This window comes from Anolis sagrei, chromosome 6 (assembly GCF_037176765.1).
Source record: "Anolis sagrei isolate rAnoSag1 chromosome 6, rAnoSag1.mat, whole genome shotgun sequence".
Classification (NCBI taxonomy): Eukaryota; Metazoa; Chordata; class Lepidosauria; order Squamata; family Dactyloidae; genus Anolis; species Anolis sagrei.
This window is the reverse complement of record NC_090026.1, coordinates 32,390,822-32,416,954: the sequence shown is the minus strand read 5'-3', so window position 1 is coordinate 32,416,954 and position 26,133 is coordinate 32,390,822. Positions and strand designations below refer to the sequence as shown.

The following is a 26,133-nucleotide window of genomic DNA, read 5'->3' as shown; positions in this document are numbered from 1 at the left end:
TCTCTGTAACATGCAAACCATGTGCGTTGAGGGGTGTTGACCTCTATCACAAAAGGCTTAGCCAGTGCAAAGTGACACAACTGTGAAATAATCTGCACTACCCCACCCACCTTTGGCTTGTCCAACTTTACCTATGCATAGGAAAATACATTTCTGAAGTGTGTAAAATCATCTCAATTTTTCAAAAACAGCCCATTTTCTAGGGGGAAGGAAAAAGCACACCCATCTCAAGTAGTAGGATTCATAAATAGCAGCCAAATACTGTAAATTTATTGAGAAAACTTTTTTTGCAAAATTGGATTACAACAGATTTATCAAGGTGGTTTTTTTCTTATCCTTTAAATTTATAAAAGTAGATTTAACAGGGCAGACTGCTGTCCTGTAGCATATCTACACAGAATTGTGGATTTGCAAACATGACATGGAATGTATAAAACCATCCAAGGTAGTAGAAGATGGCAAACCGTTAAATATTAAAGATTCACTTTTATAGCTAGATTTACTACCTACAAAAGAGAAGGAACAGATAAATGTCATTACATCTTTAAAATACTCATTTTTCAGAAAGAAAGAGTGGGGTTAATAGATTTTCATTCAAATATGAATAGGTATCAAAATGGCCTAATACTATTTTTAATGCAAAATCAAAGTTAATCAATGGTTGAAACAAAATCAGCAATCTCATGTGTACAATGATGAGGGCTTTCCATTTTCTTTGATACAATATCCCTCCCTGAATTAGGTGTAAAGTCTAATTTTTAGAACGAGAACTCCATTCTAGAGATCAGCATGATGGTCTTTGGGTGGTGGAATTAAGCTAAGGGAAAATTAAACTCCTTAATTGGGTGGGTATCTCTGTCTTCTCCTCAAGGTGCCTACAGCTATTCAGCTGCTCAAATGGTGCTGTATTTCAATGTCCATTAACTACATCTGAATAAGACCCATAATTCTCTGCATTCTAACTAGTTTGCCACAATTTAGTGCCACTGGAGACTGAGAAAACACAACCGGAAACTTGCTTAACATTCAAACATTTCTTTTCTGCTCTCTTGAGAAACCTGAAGTCAAATCTGAAAGAAGTTATCCTATATAATATGAATAATCAACTATACAGGACACAGCTTCAATCTGTGCATATACTCTGTGGAAAACATTTTTCAGCCAACATGACAACTGCCTTCCCCCCAAATCCCATTTTATTTTTATTTTACAACTCTTGCCAAACAACACTTTATCCTGGCTTCCACGTATCGCTCAATTAACTCAAGAAAAAAACAAGCAGCATCAAATATGATCCCCAAATTAAGTCACCCCTTATACACACTTCTATATCATGAACTAGGATCTAATGTATGCCAAGAAATGATAGCACATTAATCTGAAAATGCCACTTCTGTTTAAGACTCTCTCTCTCTCCCTCGCAGCTTCCAAATCTCCCCCTCATTAAAGTATGTTCATTCTAAAACATTTCACACCTCAGTCCAGCAGAGCTGAGTGAAAAGCATTTGTTGGAATACAGCAGTTTAATGTCCTTATGTAATAAACACCCCCAAACCCACCCCATGACACTGAAAGAAGACAATAGTCCTATTAAGAGACCCTCCCTGTGAATAAGTTATATAAAATTTTGAGGCAGCCTGACCAGAGACTTCTTGCATTCTTTTCCTTGCCCTTCAAAGCACCTTTTAAGAGTAGTAAAGATGGAAGAATAATTTTAACCATAGAAGTTATTTGCATCTTTTTTCCTTAAAGAATCACATTTGAATGATTATAAAAATTATCTATTGTAACAACATAGGTCCAGCTACACTGAAAAAAATTACACCGCTTATTTGAAATACATTTCATTTTAAAAACAGGCTACTAAATAGGTCTATACAAAAACTCTAAAATAATTTTTTTCTGTATTAAAATAAAGAGTGTGTTAGGAGAACTACTCAAATGAGATTAAGTTTTGTTTACTGTCTTTTTGCTATAATGCTTGATATTCTGTGATGATGTGGCTAGCTCACTCCACAGCCAGCATGCCCATCCACCCGCACCCACACGCTCACGCTCACGCTCACACACACACACACACACACAGAAAGCAGGAAAAAATTAATGATACACAGTGATAATTAATGCTCTGGAATTTAGTCTCACAGTCTTTTTGATTAGTACAAAGGAAACCAGGGTCATCTCCTCTTTGAGGAGAAAATCCAGGATATAAAAGCAAGCATACCTCATCAGCTGATATGAAATTATAAAAAATTCCACAAGTGTCAGTCATTTCGAAATCTATAAAAGTCAACAGTAAAACGTGCAAGCCAAACTGGGCTTCTCTCCTATCAGTTCCCCTTGGGCTTGATAACCACTTTTCCAGACAGCCGGAATTAATGCAAAGCTCTTACACTGGGGCTGCAAAAGAAACCACAAGATTTCTTGGCGGGGAGCACGCTTCCAAGTCCGCAAGACCAAGACAATGGCTGATAGAAGACAAGAGTTAGTGGTGCTGTACTGAACTGTTCTTTTCTGCTAGGTGTCGCAGAAAACTGTCCTCGCCTTGGCCCCTATGATTTAAAGGCTCACTCTTAAACAGAGCAGGAGGTGGAGGTAAGTGTGAGACAGGGGGAACAGGAACTGGAAGGTGATGGGGATGGTGGGGATGGAGATGCAAGTGAGAAGGATAAGGATGGCCAATGGGACGGGGGGAAAGTGTGCCCACTGGGTTCATATTCATCGGTGGAGTTGGAGCAGGGGCATTTACTGTGTTCACAACAGAAGGTAAACTGGGAGCAGGAGAGGTGGTGGCAAGTGGTATCTGGGCAGCAGGCAGCACGTTAACAGGACTGGTAACACGGAAGCACTTCTCCTTGTGTGCCTTAAGCATGTTGGAAAAGCGGAACCGCTGGCCACACACGTCGCAAGGATATGGCTTCTCCCCTGTGTGAGTTCTGCGGTGTCTCTTCATGTTGGGACGACTGGTGAAGCTTTTGCCACAGATTTCACAGATGAAAGGTTTCTCTCCTATTAACAATTAAAGATTGAACTCATCAGATGCTATTCTCTCATGTGTTAAGATCCCCTCAATCAGATTCAGTCATTTCTATTTATACAACTGCAATAAAAACAAACTGAGTAGGTCTACTATCAAGGACTTACAAATAACATACAGAAAAATCAAGATAAATGAATACTAGAGTATCCAAGAGCAATAGAATAATCTGTTACTCCTTGAACTAACCAACATTACTACACTACTATATGAATCCTTGAAATGTTTTAATCCGAGATACCACACATTATATCTCAACATTTCTACCTTCTTGTTTAAAGATACAAAATCAAAGCTATCCACACCAACTTTTCATTTCTTTTCTTCTCTATGTCCCTAAATTTTCTCTTCCTATCCCTCACAGGCTAAAGTGACCACACTAATGTCTTACCCTGCTCCCTGATTCTGTTCTCTACTAATTTCGGTTTCTCATTTCAATCAATTGGATTCCTTTTCATCAGGATAACAAATTTATAAGAAGTCTTCATGTCTAATCAGTGACATTTACCTTCCAGATTTTACATTGAATTTCTGGTTTATACTTTCAACACTTTCTGAACCAAGTTCTCTTCCAAAACTTCTTCTCTCAATTACTTACAACCTAGCCTTGACTTCTGGACTCAATATAATTGCCGCAGAAGTAATTATGTCAGCAGCCCAATTACAGTATTTAAAATTCAGTCTGACAGCAATTCTTCATGATTTCTGGAAGAAGTTTTTTCTATCTGAAAAAGCTCTCAGTATCCTCTTGAATTATCTTCTGTCTTTATTTTTCCAAACATATGTATTTGGCTTCCCCTTGTCCCATCTCAGTATTCCCACATCTATTCACAACTTAATTAACTTTTACTAGGAATGTTTTACTTTTTAATATTACTTTTCAATAACGCAATAATGTATACCCTCTTTTACCATAACCATAACATTCTCCATTCCCCTCAGCATAATGAATGGAGTTCCTGCATCTGATGTATGGAACTCCATGGATTATGCCAACAATCTTTTGTTGTGAATCTTATGTCTTGTTTAATCTCATTCCCAACAGAAATGAAACAGAAAGGCAGTTTAACATCATGTTTTAAAATTTAATTCTTGTCAGTCCTGACTTACTTCTTCACAACTTCTCATTTGGACTAGGGCAGGGGACTATGCTTTTTCTCCACTAGGAAATTATTACTAAAGGGAGAAAGAAGTTACATGCTGCCAAATTAAATCTGATCTCACTATTACAACTCATATTTGATCACAGTAGGTCCCATGTACTTTTTGATGTTGCCAAAGATTACTGAGGAAGGGGGGACAACTCATCCTTACCAGTGTGGGTTTTCATGTGCTCATCAAAGTACTGTTTCATGTTGAAATCTTTACCACACCACTGGCACATAAACTGCTTGTGTCCGATGTGAATGCTCATGTGGGAACGAAGCTGATATTTGTACTGAAACCTTTCATCACAGTTCTGCAAGAGGCAGTGAGAAACAGATGTTTAATTTGCAGAAATCGTAAGTAATGGCATTATAATATTGCAGTAGTATATCCGAAATACAACAGAGTATTTGCATCAATATATCACTTTAGTACACAGCACTTCAAGGTTATTGACAATATATTGTAATGTAGTTTAAAAAATGAATCATCTGCAATGTTGAGCAGTTTTGGGGATAGCTTTGGAGTATATTGTCTCGAAGTATGAAACTACATAAAGATTTCACGAGATTATTGCACTGGTAAAAAAAGGAATGCAATACCTATTTTTCAGATTTATGGACCTCAAGGCAAGGCGCTGAAATCTCAAATGGCTTTGGCACAAAGCAGAAAATGAAGAGGAAAAATGTTCTATTTTATTTCAAGTTCCAACACCCAAGATGTAAGTTTTACAAAGAATTTGTAGAAGAATTAGATCATGTCTAATACTGACATTTTGCATCCATCAAATTTAAGTACAATAGGAAGGTATGTGTGGAAAGAGGAGCATATTGTTTCCCAGGGCCAACCTTTCATTGCTATGGATCAATGTTTCTCAAACTTTGGTCTTCTGTGTGTTTTGGACTTCAACTCACATAATCCCTAATCATTACCAAGGCAGCTGTGGCTTCTGAGAGTTGCAGTCCAAAACATCTGGAGTACCAGAGTTTAAAAATCACTGCGATAGATGACAAAGCAATGACAAAAGATTCACACTACCATGAGCTTGAGTATTTCTTGCCCTGTACATTCATACTCAAATTTTGTTCTGTTACTTACACTAAAAGAGGATGCAGTCAAAATTTGCAATATAGTGACTAAAGATTCACGAAGAAATAGCACCAACAGCCAATCAGCTGAACAAAGCAAACTTTAACAAACTCCTGCTCCCTTCCATTTTTGTTCATCTGTGGGGGTGGGTATAATTCATAGCCTTACAAAGAGTTAAACAGCCACCATGAAGCAAATAGTCACCAGAAGCAGGGTGCAGAGTGTCACTGTACTTACATCTTGCTTGTGGGCCTCTCAAGAAGTACTAGCTAGATACTATGTAATGGGAACACAGGACTAGAAAGGCCTTTGCGATGTAACCAGTCTCAAGAACCATTCATGACCATATGGTTTTCAAAGTCAAAGTAATTCTTAATGCAACATTGAATTAATTGAGTTCATACCTCACATCGAAAAGGCTTCTCTCCAGAATGCTGCAGGGAGTGAACCTTCAATGACATACTACGCTTGAAGGATTTTCCACAGGTTTCACATGTAAATGGCATGTCCTTTGTATGTGCTGAAACATCAAATTATGGAAATTTTTATATATTTGTATGTAGTGAATCAAAGGAGGAGATTGTAAGGGATACTGAGGCAGGATTCTCCAAAAAGTATTAACATCTAACTAATGTTTTGAGTTGATATAATAAATATCTATTGCACCTTCCAGCCAAAATCATCCCCAGGTTCATATATAACGAAACATAAATATGAATTCATTGAAATATAAATGAAGGAGCAGGGCAATAAAATATCACAACCAAAAAACTTAAAAGCCTACTATTGTGCCTTTCAAAAGGAAACAAACAGAAGATTAGAGTAGGGGGAATCTATGGTTTTCCAAATCTCCCAATTCCCAGTCTGATCAATTGTGAAGCACGACCAGTAGTTCATCAACATTTAGAAGACTTAAGGTTTCCTACTGTTGGGGCCAGATGGGATGCCCCTCTTCAAGAAGGCAAACCTCCCCCCCCCCCCAAAAAAAAAAACCTTGTCCCGGTTTTGCAAATAAATAACTAGGAGGCAGATGAGATAGGGAAAAAAACCCCACAGATTTGCAAATAAGCTGCGGGTGACAGTCCTGAAAAGACGGCACACTGAATGAAATCTTACATGGGTTCTTATAGTGTTTGCAGGTACAATTCACTTCACAGACATCCTTGTTCCCACGCCCCCTCTCCCTTTCATCCTGTTTCATCCTGCACATGGTCCATCCGGTCGGACACCCATCAAAACGTTCAGGAAAGCAAATTCGATTATAAATAAATATACAGTCTAAGGTTTATTGCCTGCTTGTGTGAGTTCCCTGAGCCACACAGAGTCCTTTGCATCTTTAAAGAAGGTAATTTCTGAGCTTGTTTCCTTGTTTGTGTTTAGAGTTCTTTGCATCTCTAAAGAATGTGATAGTCTGTTTATTGCCCTGATTCCATTTGGTGCATGTTTTACTTGTTCTGTTTATGTGAGCCTGTCCCCCACTGTCCCCTTTATTATCTCTACTGTAAATAATTCAGTTACAGTTATTTTGGCAATGTAATCTTACCATAGAACCTATGGCTTATCAATTTGACTACAAGAAATCCTTCTTTTCTGCTGCTAAACTACTGCAAAAACCCAAAGAACTAAATATCTCAACTTCTTACTATCAAAGTGGAAAACGGATTTTTACTAGTAACCCAACCTGTTTTAAATCCCACCTCTAAGGTCAAACATTTCATTTTACTGGGTTAAAACAATGGTTTCAGCCAAGCATCAAGGGTATCTTAATATAAGAGACACTATTAAGCAGGGCAACATAGCTTCTATAGTTCAAATCTAGCTATTTAAAGCAAACAAATATATCTCCCCCCCCCCCAAATTACACTGAGCATAATTCTGTCAGACCATTATCAGTAGGATAACTCTTGTTGTCTCTGCCTGTGGATCTTAGGTCCAGAGGTAAAAAAGTTAGGCAAACAACCTGCCAACTCATTTTAAAGCTATAATTAGATGCATCTTTTGATGACGGACATCTTTATTTAATTTTTAAAAAGGAAGAACCGCACAGAAAGCTGAATCAAGGCACAATATTATTTCAGTGTACACAATCTGGAGCACCACCTACCTTATTTCAAGCTGCATTTGTAGCTTTCACATTACATTGCCCCCATGTTCTTGCATTTGGCAGTTCTTATAAGATAGTGAAATATGTGAGGAGGGGGAGTGTAGTCTGGTATTTAAAATGTGAAAAGAATGCCAAGATCTACTTGTCTGCCCTCTTGCCACGTGGACATTCAGCTGATGCAGGCATTTACTCTGATTTTGGAACTTGGGTTCAAACAGTGATGTAATGGTTGATCAGAATCAATAAGGGCATAGAACTGGAGAGAAACCTTACAACTCAGGAGGCACTTGTAATCAAGAGTGAAACTTGGAACAGCCTTAGAAGGGTGGAACAGAGATACCATGTTGTGAAAAAACAGGCAGCAAGAACTCACCAACCATGTGCTTTCGCACGTGAGCCATGGTGTAGAACTTCTTTTCACATATCTCGCAGGAGAATTTTTTCTCTGCATATCCATGGACAATCTTGATATGCTCATGAAGGGACCACAGCTTCTTGAATGATTTACTACAAGTGACACACTAAATGGATGGATGGGACAAAAAGGCATAATTTAAACAGGGCTCAATTCTGATACTTCAAGACAACTATAGTCGAAATGAAGAAAACATATATATGAAAAATGAACACAATCTTGGATGCATTATTTCAGAGCAAACTAACAAAATGCCACTCACTGCAATTTCCTAAGAGTTGCTGAAATGAAAAGATACTAGCTTAGATCAAAGGAGTGTATGCTGCTGGACTTAGGATGCCACCTACTGATTCCTCAAGAGAAGAACATGAGACTTCAAGAACCTGTGTGGTATACAGTAGTTCACTCCACTCCATTTGGTTTAGATGGAAGAAGGCAGCTAGCTCTGTTGTTACAGAAAAATTCAGTAAAACCCATAAGCCAAATCCTTTTTGTGACTAAAGCCACTTTGCAATATTTTAATTTTGAAATAAGTCAGCAGATTTGCATTCAAGTACTGTTCTTTGGAAGTTTATAATGTTATGTATCATGAAAACAGAAGCCACTTTAATTTTCCTTTGTGGAGAGAAAAAGTGAGGTATCTAACAACAACAACAACAACAACAACACCACCACATTATTTAGAGTGAAGCACATTCAAGGTTCTTATTCACTTCAGAAAAACCTTGTAGTTTAGGCAGGAACTGAGCTGGGGTGGAAGCAAGGCAGCTATCCAAAGGCTGTTTTTAAAAGGATTTACAAAAGACTGACCTAAGCAAAGGCAATAATAATACCAATTTTAAGTTAGTAAAAGGAGATAATTTTGTTTTTCATCAACTAATAGTTAGGTAATTATTTATTTAATGATTTATATTGTACTTTCTAAGTTATAATAGATCCAAAGTGTCTCAAAAATCAGCTGAGAGGAAGAGGTGGATTCCAATATTTCAAATCAACAGAGTTCGACTTGCTCAACTATAATGTCTCATGCCCTCTTACTGCTTGCAACTCCCAAAATCTGCTATAAAGGACCCCCAAATCCTGTGGAGAAGATTAGTGGCATAAAGTACAGAGCTTGCAGGAAACTCTACACTTGAACCACCAGTAGTCTTTGTTCTGTCTGCAGAATACCATCACTGGACACAACATAACACGGAAACAACAAACTTAATTCAAGCCAAGATACAATGAGACAATTTACCTCGACTCTTGGGTAACATACAAAAATTTGAAATGGGAATAATCACAAATAATCCTTAACACAATCCCTAATATCTAATGTTTAATGCTCAAACATTAAAATTATAAGCCAAGAATTAGAGAAGTGGAATTTTATAACTTGTATCAACTGCATACATAAAATATACAGAAAAGCACTAATCATTCAGTAAATCAATTTAAAACATAAAAACAAATATTATAAAAATATGCAATAAGAGCCCTGATGGTTTTAATCCAGCCTCTGGCACTGGGGATAGAGCATTCAAACAGATTAGCCTGCTACATAATCCAGATTAGTGTGGTCCATTTGGAATTCTCATTTAATTTACTTGCTTGCTCTTTCCCATCCAAACTGGGTGTCTATAGAAGAAAATGAGTTCCTGTTCCAACGAGGAAATATTCCAAGATGAGATAGAGGCATAATAATAAGAAATCTAAAATGGTAAAGAGAAGCAGCAGCTAATCTGACTCACATGAATATCAGAACAGCTACTTTTAGTTTATAGGGTAGGCTCAATATCAGAATGTGGAACAGCAGAAGAGCCCTTGGAAGATTTAGCAAACACTCCACTACAAGAGTCAATTGAGTACATGAAACACAGCAACTACAAAGCTATTGTAACTGTGCGGTATTCCTGACAAAAAAAGAGGTTTTTTTATGTTGGTATTTAGTCATAATATGAAGAATACTAGATGTAAGTCTTCAGCATCTTAACTACCAGACACTCCTTAACAAGCAAAAGCTGTGGCCATCAACTGCAGAAATATTTGAAGGTTCCCCTATCATTTTATAATCTTTGATAAAGTATAAATCTAAACTAATCCTGATACTTAGCTCTATAATACTGGATTCCTTGGGTTCAGAGTAGCAAGTTGCTTCCCAACCCACCTATGGAATACCACCACCTCTTTTATGTTCATCCATAAATCTGTGTCTTTTTTTTTATCATAGATGCTGTTCGAAACTTCATTACTTCTACAAGCCTAGATGAAAACTGCATAACTTCTTGCTGGAATTGCTTTCTAAGGGCCCCCAAGATTTAAAACACTTTCTTATTAGCTCTGGTAAAATATCTCTAAAAAAATAAAGTCCAAACCATCTTACATACCAAAAGGCAACTGAATCATAATTACTCAGACGTTTAAGGCAATACCACTAAGTGCAAATTTGATTGACTGCAATGGAAGCATTTTTGTTATATGAAAATAAAGCTTTTATATTATTTTTATTCTGGCTGACAAAGCTGTGTCTTAAATATAGAGGTGCTAAGAGCCACACTTGAATAAGTGCATCAGTTGTGGCTTTATGGTAGCATGACAAAACAAACAAACAAACAAACAAACAAAAAACAAAACAGAGTATTAAAAAGGAAGCAGAGTAGGCCTTGGTAGATTGTAGTATACATAACATGGATATCCCATTCCCAGAATAACGGCTGAGACTGGTTACAGACCAAAGTAACTACATATGCAGACTGAGTTGAACATGATTTCATCTTGCGTTTTGGCTTATATGTATTTTAATCTTGTATTGTTGTATGATGTTTTAATTTGTATTAGTAGTATTGAATCCTTACTGTAAGCCGGTCTGAGTCCCTCTATGGAGGTGAGAAGATCGGGATATAAAAGTTTTAAATAAATAAATAAAATTTTGATCACATAAAGATGCACATTTTTAAAATAATGTATACAGAAGCAAGCCCAAAATATACAAGATTGTATTTTGTAAATTGCACACCATGTCCCCAAGTTCCATGCACTTGTCATTTCCCTTTAAAAACAAAGCACACATGGGACAGACTTTTTTCTGTTTTATGTCTAGTGTTAGAGCCAATGTAGAACACTTTAGCAAAAATTACCCTTGTTTTCAGTCATGATGCCGAACTGATGTTCTCTGGTTGGCCTTGTTGAGAGAAAATCATAATTTCTATTATTCAAGGGACAATGGGAGTCACTGGACTCAGGGAACACTTCACAATACAATGTGTGTGTGTGTGTGTGTGTGTGTGTGTGTTCGATTTCATTTCATCATATTTTGATCCCACCTCATTTCTTTGGCTCTGAGTGTCTGGGTAAAACAAAATTGGTTCTGTACATAACATCTTTGGACATTTAACACTCTGTATGTGGTGCACTGGAATTCTCACTGGGATCAGAAAATTGCCCACAACTTTAACAATCAACCTTATCCTAGTAACTGTTGTGTGCCTTTATCTTAACTCTAACCTAAGGCAATACTATGGTAGGGTTTTCATGTCACAGCACATAAAGGTTAAAAGAGAGGCATTTCACCAACAGAACAGCATAATCAATGAAGTCTTGTGAAAACTGCCATAAATTAACACAATAACAGAACTTTAGCAGAACATTGTAGTATACTGACTATAAGAGAGATGTTTTTGAATGAAGAAACTTTACACTAAGACTATGACACAAATTCATTGAATTACAATTCATCAAGAATATGGACTTCCAGGTTACCTACAGGATCGCCTTCTCCCGAACAATACACCCCAAACACTGAGGTCCTCTGGAGGGTGTCTGCTCCAGTCTGGCAACCATCACCCAGAGGACCTTTTCATTGGCCGCTCCAAGACTGTGGAACGACACAGTTCTGACAGCTATATCAGGCGTCGGAATTTAAGACATAAGTGACTTAAGGCCTACCCAGAAAGTTTTAATAATGAATTTTAAACTTGCATCTTATGTTTAATCCCTGTTTTATGTATTTTAATATGTATCTTGTGGAAATATGTTTTAATATGTTTATTTTAAAGAATGTTTTTAGGCAAATGTGTGTTGTAACCAATCTCAAGCCATGAGGACAGGCAGGCAAGATGATGATGATGATGATAATAATAATAATAAGTAGTGCATGGCTTATATTGTGCTTTCAATAGGCAGTTCTTGTGATACTATAATATATAGTATTATATTTGAGTCAATAAGTTTTAATGTGCAAAAGAAAATGTTGATAGAAGCAGAAAGGCTGGAACCTTGTTCTTCTCAAAGGATTTCCATCCTTTCAAATGTCCAGGGGACAGCAGAGGCAGGGAATATATTATATTATATATAATATAATAATCATCTTAGCATTATCAAGATGTGTGTGCTATTATCAACACTGCATTTTAAATTATCACAGATTGCCACATTACTCAGTTGCAAAATAAATACAAATTAGCAGTGAAGAATCTTGCAATACCTTAAAGATTTGTGTATTTTGTCATTACATGGGTGGATTAATGAGCCAGGGATCCATGTTCCTTTGTATATGTATCTATATGTATACATTCTTTTTATATATGAATTTTCCCTCACATGTTTGCAAGTCTCTACAAATCCTATATATATATATATACACACACACACACACACATATATATATAATCAATAAATACATAGTGAAACCTATTTATCTGAATATCTCTGTGTGTATGTATATGTGTATGTATATAAATAATTTTATATATGAATTTTCCCCTCATATGTTTGCAAGTCTTTGTAAATCTTACATAGATATAATTATCTATATATAGAGAGATGTCTAGATGGATATATATGAATATAGATATATAATATTATGGGGGGAAATGCACACACCAATATATATAGACATGTATAGAAAGATATGAATATAGATATATAGAGATTGCAAATATTGCAGGCGAAATGCACATACACACATATATAGAGATGTCTAGATAAATATAAACATAGATACATAGGGCTTGCAAATGCTGCAGAAGGGAAATGCACACACACACACACACACACACACACACATATATATATATAGAGAGAGAGAGAGAGAGAGAGAGAGGACTTGCTAACATTTTGGGAGAAATACATATATGAAATTAGTATATGTAATTATAGATCTATATCTAACTCTGCAGTGATGCCTCAATTAATGTAATTTTATTGGTATCTATTTTTATTTTAAAATTTACCAATAGCTGCTGTATTTCCCATCCTAGGCTTATACTTGAGTTAATAAGTTTTCCCAGTTTTTTTGTAGTAAAATTAGGTGCTTCGGCTTATATTTGGGTTGGCTTATACTAGAGTATATACAGTAACACTGAAAAATTAGCTACTGTACCAACTGTAATGTTCTGGAGAACATTATACCCTGTAAAAGAGTCGCCAAAGCCGAGACAGAAAACACAATTGACATCTAGGTCTGCAACAGAATCAGTGTTCTGTGTTGGTCATCTGTACTGGATGTCTGTTGCTATTTGTGAGTAGTTGTTTACACTATCTTAAGGCTTGAATAAGAATACAGTCTTTTTACTACACTACCTCAACTCAACTACATAAGGATATATGTAAAAGCAGTGAAATACTGTTGGTTAATAGTCATTGTTATGAAAATTATCAGTGTTTTTTGCATGTAAGTTCCCAATGAACACACTGATTACAATCCCGTAGAGAATATGTATCTGCCAATAGAGGTAATACTTCATTATTCTACTGAAGAGATGATCAGTCCTCAAAAGCATATGTTATGATAAACTGTGCTAATCTTTAAGATGTCAAAAGACCTTTTATTGTCATTGTTCACAGATTTCGCCAGTTATCTTGAAAGAATAAATATATGCTTTGTCATCATGATGTATTCCTTAAGGCTTAGGGAATGGACAGTTAACACCACTGCTCACCATTTAGAGTATTTGAGCTCTCAACCCACACAAACAGAGCTTGAGTGATAGTACAATTTTGCTTCCCACAGTTCTGAAAAAGTAAAAAACCAGAGGCATTTGAAGGAAAAAGAGAGAAAGGAATCCTATCCAGGCTTCATAGGTAACTTGTAAGCCACTCTGAGTCCCCTATAAATGTCATAAATAAATAAATAGGCATTTTCTTATCTTCCTGTAGTTGGAACTGAGGATCTAACTTCCACATTAATCTGCCTCTTCTCATGTCACCCAGAAAAATTTCACACTTGATGAATCACTGCACAGTTTTGTAATATGTATACAAACATATTTCACAACATACACCTCAGAAATAATCTGCAATTACCTATTCCATATATGAGTGGTTATGACACATACTCATTTGTTATGCATTACAGTATCCTTTGCAGCTTTCTTACATGTAAGTAAAATCCATGTATAAAAAAAATGGGTGAAATCATACTTGAACCCATTTTTCTCCCTAACACATGACAAACTCAAAGTTACATTTATATTATTCAGAAATCACCTGTGTATGCTAACCAGTGCTCAAAAAAACACACATTCTTAGCTCTCAATGTGCTATTTGCACTGTGATGTTGTACAGAAAAATCCTGTACCTCAGCTATTGTTTCCTCCCCCTCCCCCATTCAGAAATATTGATTTCCTTTAATGTGCAAAAGAAAATGTTGGTAGAAGCAGAAAGGCCTGGAACTTTGTTCTTCTCAAATGATTTCCACCCTTTCAAATGTCCAGGGGACAGCAGAGGCAGGGAAATCTTGCAAGCAGGCAAGAGAACCTACCTGGATGTTTTTTTCACAGTCTGTTTGCTGGTGAAGGGAGAGCTCACTTTCTAGAACAAATTTCTTCCCACACTTGTCGCAGATCTGCATACGCCTATGAGTGACGTTCATGTGCTTCTCCAGATACCAGCGTGTGTTAAACACCCTGGGACACTTCTCACAGGTCAAAGTCTCCTTTTCTTCACACTTTGATTTCTGCACAGGTGCCTTGGGCTCCTTTGCAGCTTTCTTCTTACGCTTGGGAAGATCAACGCTCTTTCTACGGCCCCTTGTAGTTCTGGAAGTAGGGGAAGTTGTGGTGGCTGCAGCAGATGCAGCTCTCCTTGTCCTCCTTTGTGCAACACTATCATTTTCCTCTCTTTGCTCTGTTTTCTTCTGCCTCTCATTTTCCTCCTCATCATTACTGTCTTCAGTGGCCTCTTCCTCCCCACTGTCACCCTCCTCTTCCTCACTGCTGGTCTTAAGAACAGCAGTTTCTTTGGATTGGGAGGGGACCCCCTTCTCCCCTTTTGATACATTTAATGTTTGGTTGTTAAGGTTTACCTCTACTATTATCTGCTCCCTTTTGTAAGTCACTTCATCTTCCTCTTCATCCTCCTCCTGCAAGTCGTCAGAGTTCTCCCTGTCTTCTTTCACGGCTCGAACTTCTCCTACTGTTCTGTCCTCCCTGAAATATGGCTGCTCTTCTCGTTCATGGAGATGTGGCTTACTTGCTTTCGGGTCCACCAGTACGGAGTATGGACTTCCAGACTCCCTTTTGTATACTTTGGTGGACAAGTCAAGTTCCTGGGTGGCAGCATGATAAAAAGGAGGTGGCCCTTGACCTCTCTCCTCTTGTGCCATCCCTGCTATGTGTGTGGTGCAGTTTTTAGCCATCTGCTGGCAAGAGCTGGCTGTTTCATTCATGGGGGCTCCCGATTCATTGAGCACCTTGTATCCCAGAATACCAATGCAGTAATTCCTCTGGAACAAAACGAATCGTCGAAAATAGCTAACACATGACTTCCTTTGGGAAGCAGAGCACCAAAGCATGTGTAGGTCATGGAATTCAGGTTTTACAGCACGAGGACACTGGCAACAGTTCACAGGAAGAAAGCTGCCAATTAACAGCTGAACATTTTGTCTAGAAAAGAAAGAGAAAATTAAATCAGTGGCTTAAACATAACTGAAGAAATATAGTCTTAAAATCATTTTCTAACTAATCTAAGCAAAGTACAGGATTTGCTGCACACAATGTTAACTATTCTCAATAAAGGACTATTTATCTTATTTCCTGGAGAAAGGGACAAAAGGTTTAATTGTACTGTTGGAAGTACATGCTTTTCATCTGATCCTCAGAGTAATGGAAGGCACAGACATACATTTTTTTTTTAAAAAATGCTTCATTTACTGTAAAGATAACACAAAAAATATGTCTAGCTATGAACCCAGACATCCACACTGGCATTCTCTCAATCCAATGTTTAATTATCACAGTCACAACTATAATAGAATTATAAGAATGCCACACAGCTAAACTTAACCACACGGGTAAAGTATTCTTCCATTTTATTAAAAAACGTTTTAAAATGCAAATTATTTTCATATTTATTGAAAATTATTGTAAACACTAGCTTACCCTCCAAATTAATTCTGTATAACAAGATGAGTTTTCATATTAAATCTCTAACAGTCTCTATAAGGCTTATGTTTTTGATTTCAGATTCGAAATTAAGAATTTGATATGTAGCACAGAACCTGGCACATCCTGAAAATATTTTATCATTACAGTCTCAATGACCATTTTGAAAATTTGTGAGCAGTATCTAGTGAAACAGGAATTCAGGAAGCTGTCTTGCATCAGAGGTTAGTTTAATTGTCCACCTAGCTCAATATTTCCTACTATGACTGGCAGCCATTCCCTAAGCCTTGTGACCCAAGATCTTTTTCATCTCTGTTACCTAGTTCTTTTAACTGGAGGCGCTAGGAATTGAATCTGGGACTTTTTGCATAAAAAGCATGCATGCTACTTTAGGGCTAGCTAAAGTTTTTAAATACCTTTAAATCCCGCCCCACACAAAATTTAGGGCATCATTCAAGCATGGATGAATGCATTTTGTCTTTCAGAAGCAGACAGAGTCAGCACATAAATGAAGTTACCTACAAAGTTCTCGAAGCTACAGCTGGAATCCAAGAATTGCACTGGGTGGTTCTCAGTGGTTCTCAGCCTGTGGGTCCCCAGGTGTTTTGGCCTACAACTCCTAGGAGATCCCAGCCAGTTTACGAGCTGTTAGGATTTCTGGGAGTTGAAGGCCAAAACATCTGGGAACCCACAGGTTGAGAACCACTGGGGTACAATAGCATATTTTGTCAGAAACATTAAATATTTTTAAATGCTTCATTTGCTGTAAATATTAACTAGGTATTTTTAATTACAAACTGTGAGTCAAGCATTGAAATGGTTAAATGGATGCAATGACTCCACAAAAGCTGCAGTTCAATATAAGCAGGTGTGCTTGTAGCTCAGTAGCTCTCACTCTGAGAGAGGCCTCAATGTTAGTTCCCCTCAGTATGTAAGAGAGATCTGTGAAGAAGGGTTTCAGTAGCCCTCAGTATGAGAAGGCCTCAGTGTTAGTTCGCCTCAATGTGAGAGAGGCATCAGTGTGAGAAAGCCCTCAGTGTGAAGTAGGCCTCTATGTTAGTAGGCCTCAGTGTGTGACACTGCTGTGAGAGGAAACCTCAGGTTGAAGGCCATCATGTGTAAAGATCCAGTGTGAAGGCTGCTGTGTGTAAAAAGCTCCTGTGTAACTCTGGTGTGAGAAAAGGCTCTGTGACAGTGAAGCTCTTTGTCTGTTTGAGAAAGAAGCCCAGTGTGGAAGTAAAGAAGGAAGTGTAAAGATTTTTGTTCGTGTCATGGAAACCTTGTTCTTGTAAATAGTGCAAGCATATTATTTTGCTATCAATAAAAGCCTCCTGTGGAAGAGATAGCATTGGTCTGTGTGTTTTTCCTTCTCTTTATCATAGAATCAAAGAGTTGGAAGAGACCTCATGGGCCCTTGCCAAGAAGCAGGAATATTGCATTCAAATCACCCCTGACAGATGGCCATCCAGCCTCTGTTTAAAAGCTTCCAAAGAAGGAGCCTCCACCACACTCCGGGGCAGAGAGTTCCACTGCTGAACGGCTCTCACCGTTAGGAAGTTCTTCCTCATGTTCAGGTGGAATCTCCTCTCTAGTAGTTTGAAGCCATTGTTCCGCGTCCTAGTCTCCAGGGAAGCAGAAAACAAGCTTGCTCCCTCCTCCCTGTGGCTTCCTCTCACATATTTATACATGGCTATCATATCCCCTCTCAGCCTTCTCTTCTTCAGGCTAAACATGCCTAGCTCCTTAAGCCGCTCCTCATAGGGCTTGTTCTCCAGACCCTTGATCATTTTAGTCGCTCTCCTCTGGACACATTCCAGCTTGTCAATATCTCTCTTGAATTGTGGTGCCCAATTGGTCTACTGGTGTTGGGCCACACTGCTGCTAATAAGTTACTCTGCTGTACATTTATGAAGAGGATCTTTTGTTAATTAATCCACTTGCCCAACATATTTGCATGGTAAATCCAGCTCTTACAAGAATAATGTTATCCTATCTAAAACTGGGACATCTGCAATCATGGATTTCCAGTCATTAAAAATTTTATTACCGTAACTAAACTCAAGTTTATACACCATCAGCCAACCCACCACTAACTGCAGGCTTGTATTCAAGAACTGTAGTGTTACATGTGGGTTTGGTGGAAAGAAGAAACAAAACTAGATACAATCTGTGTAATATAACATCTAAGAAGAGTCATAACTGCAATAGGCCAAGTTTCAGATACACTGGACCAAATTGCTTTCACCTCAAGCTACAATTATAAACTCAATTCAGGCATTTTATGTACAGGTATTAAGAATATCTTTTAGGGGAAAGTGATATAAGCACATACCAGAGAACAAAGGCACACCTCTTGCAGTGACATTCAGGCAAAAGTCATTCTTTCTGTGCACTGCTAAGTACCATGGAAGAACTCTAACAGAAAGGCAATGGAAAGATTTTGTCCATGTACCAGAGGCGAATGTTCTGAATATTCTAAATTTGTTTGATTGAAGTACTGCCCCCTCCCAAAATAGGATTCAAAGCAATATAATGGACAAGCTAGATAAAGCATAGTCAATATAAATCTCAAAACAACAGCAAACCAATTTATGTAGCATCTATTGCTACTAAATAAGTTAAAAACATTTAAATTCATAGATCTGAAGACTTTGAAGTCTTTAATTTTAGACTTAACATCAGTAAGTGTGTGCCACTTTAGAAATATGGAAGGAAAATTTGGGACTTATGCTTCATTGCTTTCTCAAATACAGATGACCCACTGAATGAACTGCTGAATGGTTTATACATTATCTTTTCCTTTCTGGTCAATAATTTTTCTTTGAAATGCAGTTTTGGTTACATAGAAATTCCTATAAAGTCGCTTGCATAATAAAAACTGCAACCTTAAACATAAATACTAGGGAGTAAGCCCCACCGAGTGCAATTACCTTACATCTGAGTAAGCATGTGTATGTTTGCCCTGCAAAATTTAGAAATACTCAAAACTAAATTTTTCATCTTTGATCTTTGAAAATAACTAAGTCAAGGGACTTATGTACAATTATGTTCAAATTAACCCATAATATATAAAGTTTTTCTATTTTAAAACTTCATTTTGAGAAATGATCTACAAATAGTTTTCATTAACAAATTATGGCTCTTAACTGTAATTTAAAAGCTTGCTTTTAATTTTATCAAACTGTTCTCCTCATCAAATGCACTTGAACATTTTATGAATACACCAGCGAGAAGCTGTCCTATTATATTTCAGTAAAAACGTATCTATGGACAATGTGTTTAGAGTTGTATTAAGTGCTCTCCAGTATTAAGCTATTTCACATTAAGGTTAAACCCATTTTACTATGACTGTGTTCCATTAATGATCCACATTATCCCAAGATTTAATTATGACATGCAGTTGATATACATTTAAATCTAACCTTAGTTAATGTGATGCTTTATAAAAAGAGGAATAAAATATGGCCTGTAAAGAGCTCAAAAGGGAACTATTCTTGCTGATGGCTTTTATGATTAAAAAATTAACTGTACATTTAATCTACTCATTTTAAACACAAACATTTTTATTGTTAAATCAGACTCAAAGAATAATAGTCTTTTACTCTAAAGCACAACAAAAATAGAAGACAAAAGTCTTCTGTCCTCAAGTTTACCTATACTGCATAATTACAGCCATTTGAGGGAAGTTTAATTGCCATGGTCTCCTGCAGTGGAATCCTGGGATTTCCAGCTGGAAGATAACTGGAATTTTCTACGAGAGTGTTGAACTGCAAACTAGACCTTTCTGGCATTGAAATCTAAGTACCTGTATCTATCTAACTACAAGTCCTAAAACTTTGTAAGGATGACCTATGACAATTAAAATGGTATCATAGAACTATAGAGTTGGAAGAGACCACAAGGTTCATCCAATCTAACTCTCTGCTGTGTAGGAACACATACTCTTAGCCCCAATTACACTAGATCTATTGTTTCAATTACAGAATGTGATTTTAAAAAAAGAGAATCTGCCTCAAACCAAGCCAAACCACTGACTACTCTAGTTTTTAAACTTTTCTACAGGCATTCCAAAATGTGGATTCTCCAGATATGTTGGGATTAAAATACCTATCGCCTCCCAGCTAAATGAATTAAATCTGGGATTTTTGACATGTAAACTATGTGCTCTATTACTTTCTGTATTTCACAAATTCAGCAGGCCCTCCACAAAATTACGTGTAGAACCCACTTGAAAATGAGAAAATGGCAAATAAAAAACTACTTTTTAAACTCGAGAAAACACTTCTCTAGCAATCTCTCATATTCCAGGGGAACTCTATGGTCAGCTTCCACCAGAATGAGTAACATTTTATGAACATCTACATAACTTTGCTACTAGACACATAAGCTCCCAGTTTCTGAAGCTATGGAGCCGACATATTTTTACAACCAAGAGACACTTGATCAGTCATAGCTGGTCATGTAAACATTTAAGGCAATGTCCTAGAAATAAAATGGATCTGTAAGGAGAAAGTATCTTAGTGGACCTCATACCAACAGAGATCAAATGTCCACATGTCCTCATGCACAATGTTTCCCACATATATATCAGATGGGGTATATATTCCTTTACTTCAGATTCCTTCAGATCCAATATATTACTGAAACAGTTTTGAATCTGCTCTGAGCAGGCAGTCATCTCTGTAGGAGAAGCTTTCCAAGGGTCTATAATTACCTGCATCATAGTATAAGCTATTTCATAGTGTTCTATACCTTAGAAAAAGGGCACACAACTTAGTATTTTGAGTAACTCTTGTATTTAGTCATGAAAAAATGCATTCTTGCATTTATGACAAATGTGAAGTTAATACATTTTTCAAAATCCGAAATCCAAACATACACTGATATTATATTATTTGAAGAAAAACTGAGGGAAAAGCTGCACCAATAGTCTCAAATACAAGAAACATCTACACTACCAATAAATTAGCGTGTTAAATTCAGCAAGCCAGAAGACATAATAATGAAGGAAGCTATATAATTTCCATTAAATATATATAAATAACAGAAACGTTATCCTAAAAATGATGTGGGCCCAAATCACTACTGCTTTGCCTGTATCTACCAGAATAGATTCTGCTGATCTCATAATATGTAGTTTAAATGCAGCTTACATGTTAAAAACACATGTTTCCAAGTTATGTAACAACTACATTTTACTTCTCAGCTGTGAATTTCATACTTCATTACTGATGAAGCTTTGGACAGATCGAAACAGGCATACTCAAATTAGATGAAGTCCTCTATTACAGAGTGAAATAATATTTTTTCATAAGAAATAAATTCTCCTGAGGTCAAGGTCCGGTCCCATACATCTACTTGTCCTACTTGTAATATACCCTACTGAACTCAGTAAGATTTATTCCAAATAATATATATGACAGCATATACAATTTTATGCATGGCAACTTGGATGTGGAAATGAATTAGATGGGATTTACTCCCAAGCAGCAGAAGTAACAATGGAATTTGTCAGAGATGGAGAATCTGTAATCTTTTACATATTGTTAGACTGCAGGTCCTTCACCCCCTAGCCAGTAAAATGTAAAGATTGATGTGAATTGGATTCAAAAAATTGGGGGACCTCGACTTTCCTATTCCTGCTTTTAATGTTTATTTAAACAAACACTAAGCTATATCTTATCAAATAACTTTTGACGGAGCAAGAGGATCAATAACACTTGGTGTAGAGAAATTACCTTTGGCAAAGCAATGGTAATTGCTTTACCTGGAAAAAAAATGTGATCTCCCAAGAAGGTAGCAATATTGCCATGTTACCTATGAAGAAATAAAAGTTCCCTTTTGATGCAAACAGCAGAATAATGCATGCTACTAATCTTTTATTCAACTATTAAAAAGAAAGTGTCCTCTGCTAAGTGGACTGATGGAGAAAGAATGGAGAAATCCATCCTCCTTCAGCCACAATAAAGTGTTTCCCTGCTGAAGAAACTCTCCTTACTTTCTGATTGCTCACAAAAACAAGTAAATTGCAAAGAAAGGCTGGAGTGGTCCATATATTCTCTGCCAGTCTCCTCAATTGACATCATGGAATTCCTTTTTAGTTTTAGCCATTTAGCCAGTTGTATATGGGTGGTATATGAGTAAGACTTGAAGCAAAATATGAAAAAGAATAACATTTTATGAATATATTCTAAAATTAGAATCATTTTATTAAATGTAAAAAACTTCAGCAAGCATGCTTTGAGTCTTTAAAGTGGAACAATCTTGTATATAAACACTTGGAATAAAATTCAACTAACAGAAAAATGCATTTATAAACCTAACTTTATTTTCAGTTATTTTCCAACCCAAGACAAAAATAGACATTTTAAGGTGGTAAAAGGAAAAAAAAAGATGTATCATAACTATTTAATCCACATTCTATTTGTTTTATTTGATTTCACAATAGTCTTACTCCTCCATGAAAGAAATAAAACCTGCCTTAGATGAAAGCCTAGTTACACCTACCACAGACTTTCTTGCTGTAACTGAAACTCTCCACCAGGAAAAAAATAGAAACTCAGGTAAGAACATGTGAGCCAAGTGACTCTTCCTTGCCAATCTATGTTTGCTTTCTCCTGGCAAACTGTTAACAGAGACTTGTTTCTTACCTCCTATTCCTGCTTCCAAGTTCTACACTCACCTGTGAAATGCTGGGCAAGAAAAAGCTGCTATCTGTGTGTACACATTTTAAACATCAGAAAACTTAAAAACCATTTTAAACAAACAGAAAACCTAAACAGTTTCTTCCTAATTAAAACTTGGATAGGATATTGCCAATGATTTCCTTCCCTAAGAAAATCCTATGTCACTGTTATATGTTCACAGGCAATTTGAAGGCACGCACACACACAAGCAATAACTCTTCGCTGTGGGTTGCAGGGTTCATTTTATACAGGCCTACACTTTTAGCAATTATATTACAATTCAGGAATGACTACAGATTAGTACACATTAGTGAAATACTAGTTCACACCCTCCATATTATTATTCCCAACACATAGCAAAACTAAGTACTTTGAAAATAAGAAACAAATCACTACTGTAGGACTTTTCTTAAGAAAGTAGTCTTAACTTTTATAAATGAAGAAGGAATTTCACTGTTTTGTATCTTACTTATTTTTACAGCCTGCACCTTTAGTCCTAAATGACTCCTCCCCAAAATCTGGTTTTTTTTTTTCTCTCTCTCTCTCTGCAATTGTAAAGTCAAATAAAACACATGAAAACAGCAAAATGCAAATGTAAAAATAATGTGATGGAAATATTTCCAAACATTCCCCTTGACAGAACTATTTCCGCATCAAGTTGTCTGCTGTGTAATCTCTGCATGCCTATTATAAAAATCTTTGCCATTCAACCATACAGATTTAATTCACAGTAGGCCCTCACTTTGATTGGTCAAGGTATCCAGGCATAAAAATATCAGTCTCCTCTCCAAACATCTATCTGGGAACTGATAGAATTACTGTAAATACGTGAAAAATGAATATTTTCTAGAAATGAGAAACACTCCAAGAAATGTGTCATGCATGCAATTTGGAAGAGTTCTATATGAAACATTCAAAGTTTACACTGTCATATTCCCTCACTCCCAAGTTATCTAAATGTTTCAATCACAACCCTATGTATATAACAAGGTAAAACTAGAAAAAATATAACAGAATTTTTTGAGTAATTAAGTGCAGATAATGGCCAATCTGAGATAACATAATAAGCAGGAATCTATGGAAATCCATATTTATCAATTATAAGTACTATTTTTAAGTGATAACCCAAGGTTCCCAGAGTTTCCTGGCTTTCCCTGTCATTTGAAGGTAAATATGAAATCATCTGCTCTTCAAACAAAAATGCTCTTTTTATTAAAAGTATGATTATTTTTACCATACTTAATAGTTTAAGACTCTCTAATTGCAATCAACCATATGCAAATGACATACCAATTGGAAACTGTTGGATGTTAAGAGCCATACTGGCCCACCAGGTCTCTTGACAACTGTACTCTCCTAGAGCACCAATAGGAAAAAAGTTGAACATTTTCCCACTAAATCCACCTAGAAGGTGTGGGGCCAAATCCCTCCATGTCTTTGGTGTTCTATGACCATTTTAGGTCAGGAGAAGTCTTTTTATTAACAAAAAATGATGTAGAAAGGATTATGGAGTGGATTTAAAAGTTCAGAACTGCCTGAAATATGGTTTAAGACTTCGGCTCCAACTACACATGCCCCTGAGCATTTACCAGCATTTCTTTAACATGGTCAGGGTTCACCAACATATAAATGACTGTAGTTATGCTTAAAATGTACCTGTTCCAACTTACATAATTTCCCCACTGAAATGCATTGAAATGCTTTTCATCTGCCCCCCTCCATTTTTGATATGTGTTTTTAAATAAGAAAATGTACTTTATAAATAACAAATAACATATAAATAAATGCACATTCACATGGAACAATAAAAAGAAAGATTAACTTTAAAATGGTAGACACATAAAGTTGTGGGACAATTGTAGAAGCACAAAGTTGTGGCAAGGAAGCACAAAGTAAAGAGGCAAAAGCATCATTTTCTTCATACTGTACTCATTCCAGCTTCCCTCCTTCTCTTGGCTCTCTCTCACTCTCTCTCTTCATGAAGCCAAACATACCAGGAATAAAAACCACATAAAATCAGCTAACTCAAAGGTTCACAATGCGGACAGCAATCTCCCAAAGTAGACAACAGCAGGAGGCAGAGAGGCTGCTCCCTTGAAGTACTAAAGCCCTGTACTCTGGTGCTCGCGCTTCCTCTGGAGTTAGCTCTTGACTCAAAACACTGTTCTTAATGTAAAAGAAAAACCCAGGCCAAGAAGGGGTCTTAACTCAAACACTCTTACGTTGATGTACTCTTAAGTATAAGTCCCACTGTATATAAAAGCTTTGGATTGCATAGGGAAGAGTTTGAACCCCTGTGGTGTTTATTTTGCATCCTGTTCAGAAGATTTCACCTCACTTTTTGTCCCTGTAATAACAGGAATTTGACAAATTTGGCTTGTTGCAGAAACAAAGGTTGGTGATAAAGCTTCAGTGGAGACACCTTTTCCTCACAATAACTCTTTCAGGAATTTATTTCTATTCTGAGGGGTAGATTTCTCTCACTTCCTGTTGTTTCACCCCTGTTCTTAACTATGACTTGTTTGTAACTCAGGGACTTCCTATACACACTATCAAAGAGTCTTGGAGTTATTTTTAACTAAGGATGTGCTAGATTAAGGTGAAAATAAACACATAATAAAGTGCTGGTCACTCAATGGCACAAAATAAGGGCTCTGTGAAAAATGTTCAGAGTGTACAGAATGGCATCTCCCAGACCTATAGAAATATAAAGATGCCGGGGGCGGGGGGGAGGTGCGGGACATACTGAATTAATATATTTATTCCCTCAAACCTTTTTGTAAGACTATGTACATGATAATTGCAATATCTGGTCTTTTCCTTTTCTGAGTTCTTTTTATGGGAACAAGTGCTGTATGTCAGCTTGACATCATGGAGGACTATTTTACTAATGATATGTCTCTTCTGCTTGTATTTTTTGGGGGGGGGGGGGTCTGCTTTTAATAACTGTGCTTAATTTGGCAACATTAAATAAATTGCTTACAGTTCAATTGTTTCTTGCTGCCCAAGATCTTGGTTGTTCCATTTGCAACAAAAAATTAAAAGTAAATTCAACTTGAAATTACTATCAGAACAAACTGCAAATATATCATAAGATATATAAAGATAATAACTTTATGCCAAACCAAAGTATGCATAATACAGCTAACATCTCTAAAGTAATGAAGTAGCATTAAATCTGTAAAGTGTGCTAATAACACTTTTTTCCAAAATCTGTTCTTCTGAAAAATATGACTAAAATGTTATATCCCATGACTTTAACATTTCTGGAAATGTTACATCTCTAATCGCTT

General features: G+C 36.7%; 1 protein-coding gene across 1 annotated transcript in view; it reads right to left on the bottom strand.

The window, feature by feature from the left end:
* Positions 1-235: 235 nt before the first annotated feature.
* Positions 236-26,133, bottom strand: part of ZNF652 (zinc finger protein 652) — a 33,729-nt gene continuing 7,831 nt past the window's right edge. The window contains exons 2-6 of the mRNA XM_060780843.2: positions 14,534-15,656; positions 7,750-7,897; positions 5,677-5,792; positions 4,352-4,496; positions 236-3,009 (exon numbers count right to left, since the gene is read on the bottom strand). Of these exons, the coding sequence (XP_060636826.2) occupies positions 2,486-3,009; positions 4,352-4,496; positions 5,677-5,792; positions 7,750-7,897; positions 14,534-15,565 (1,965 nt within the window). The 5' untranslated portion in view covers positions 15,566-15,656 and the 3' untranslated portion in view covers positions 236-2,485. The remainder of the gene's footprint in view (positions 3,010-4,351; positions 4,497-5,676; positions 5,793-7,749; positions 7,898-14,533; positions 15,657-26,133) is intronic.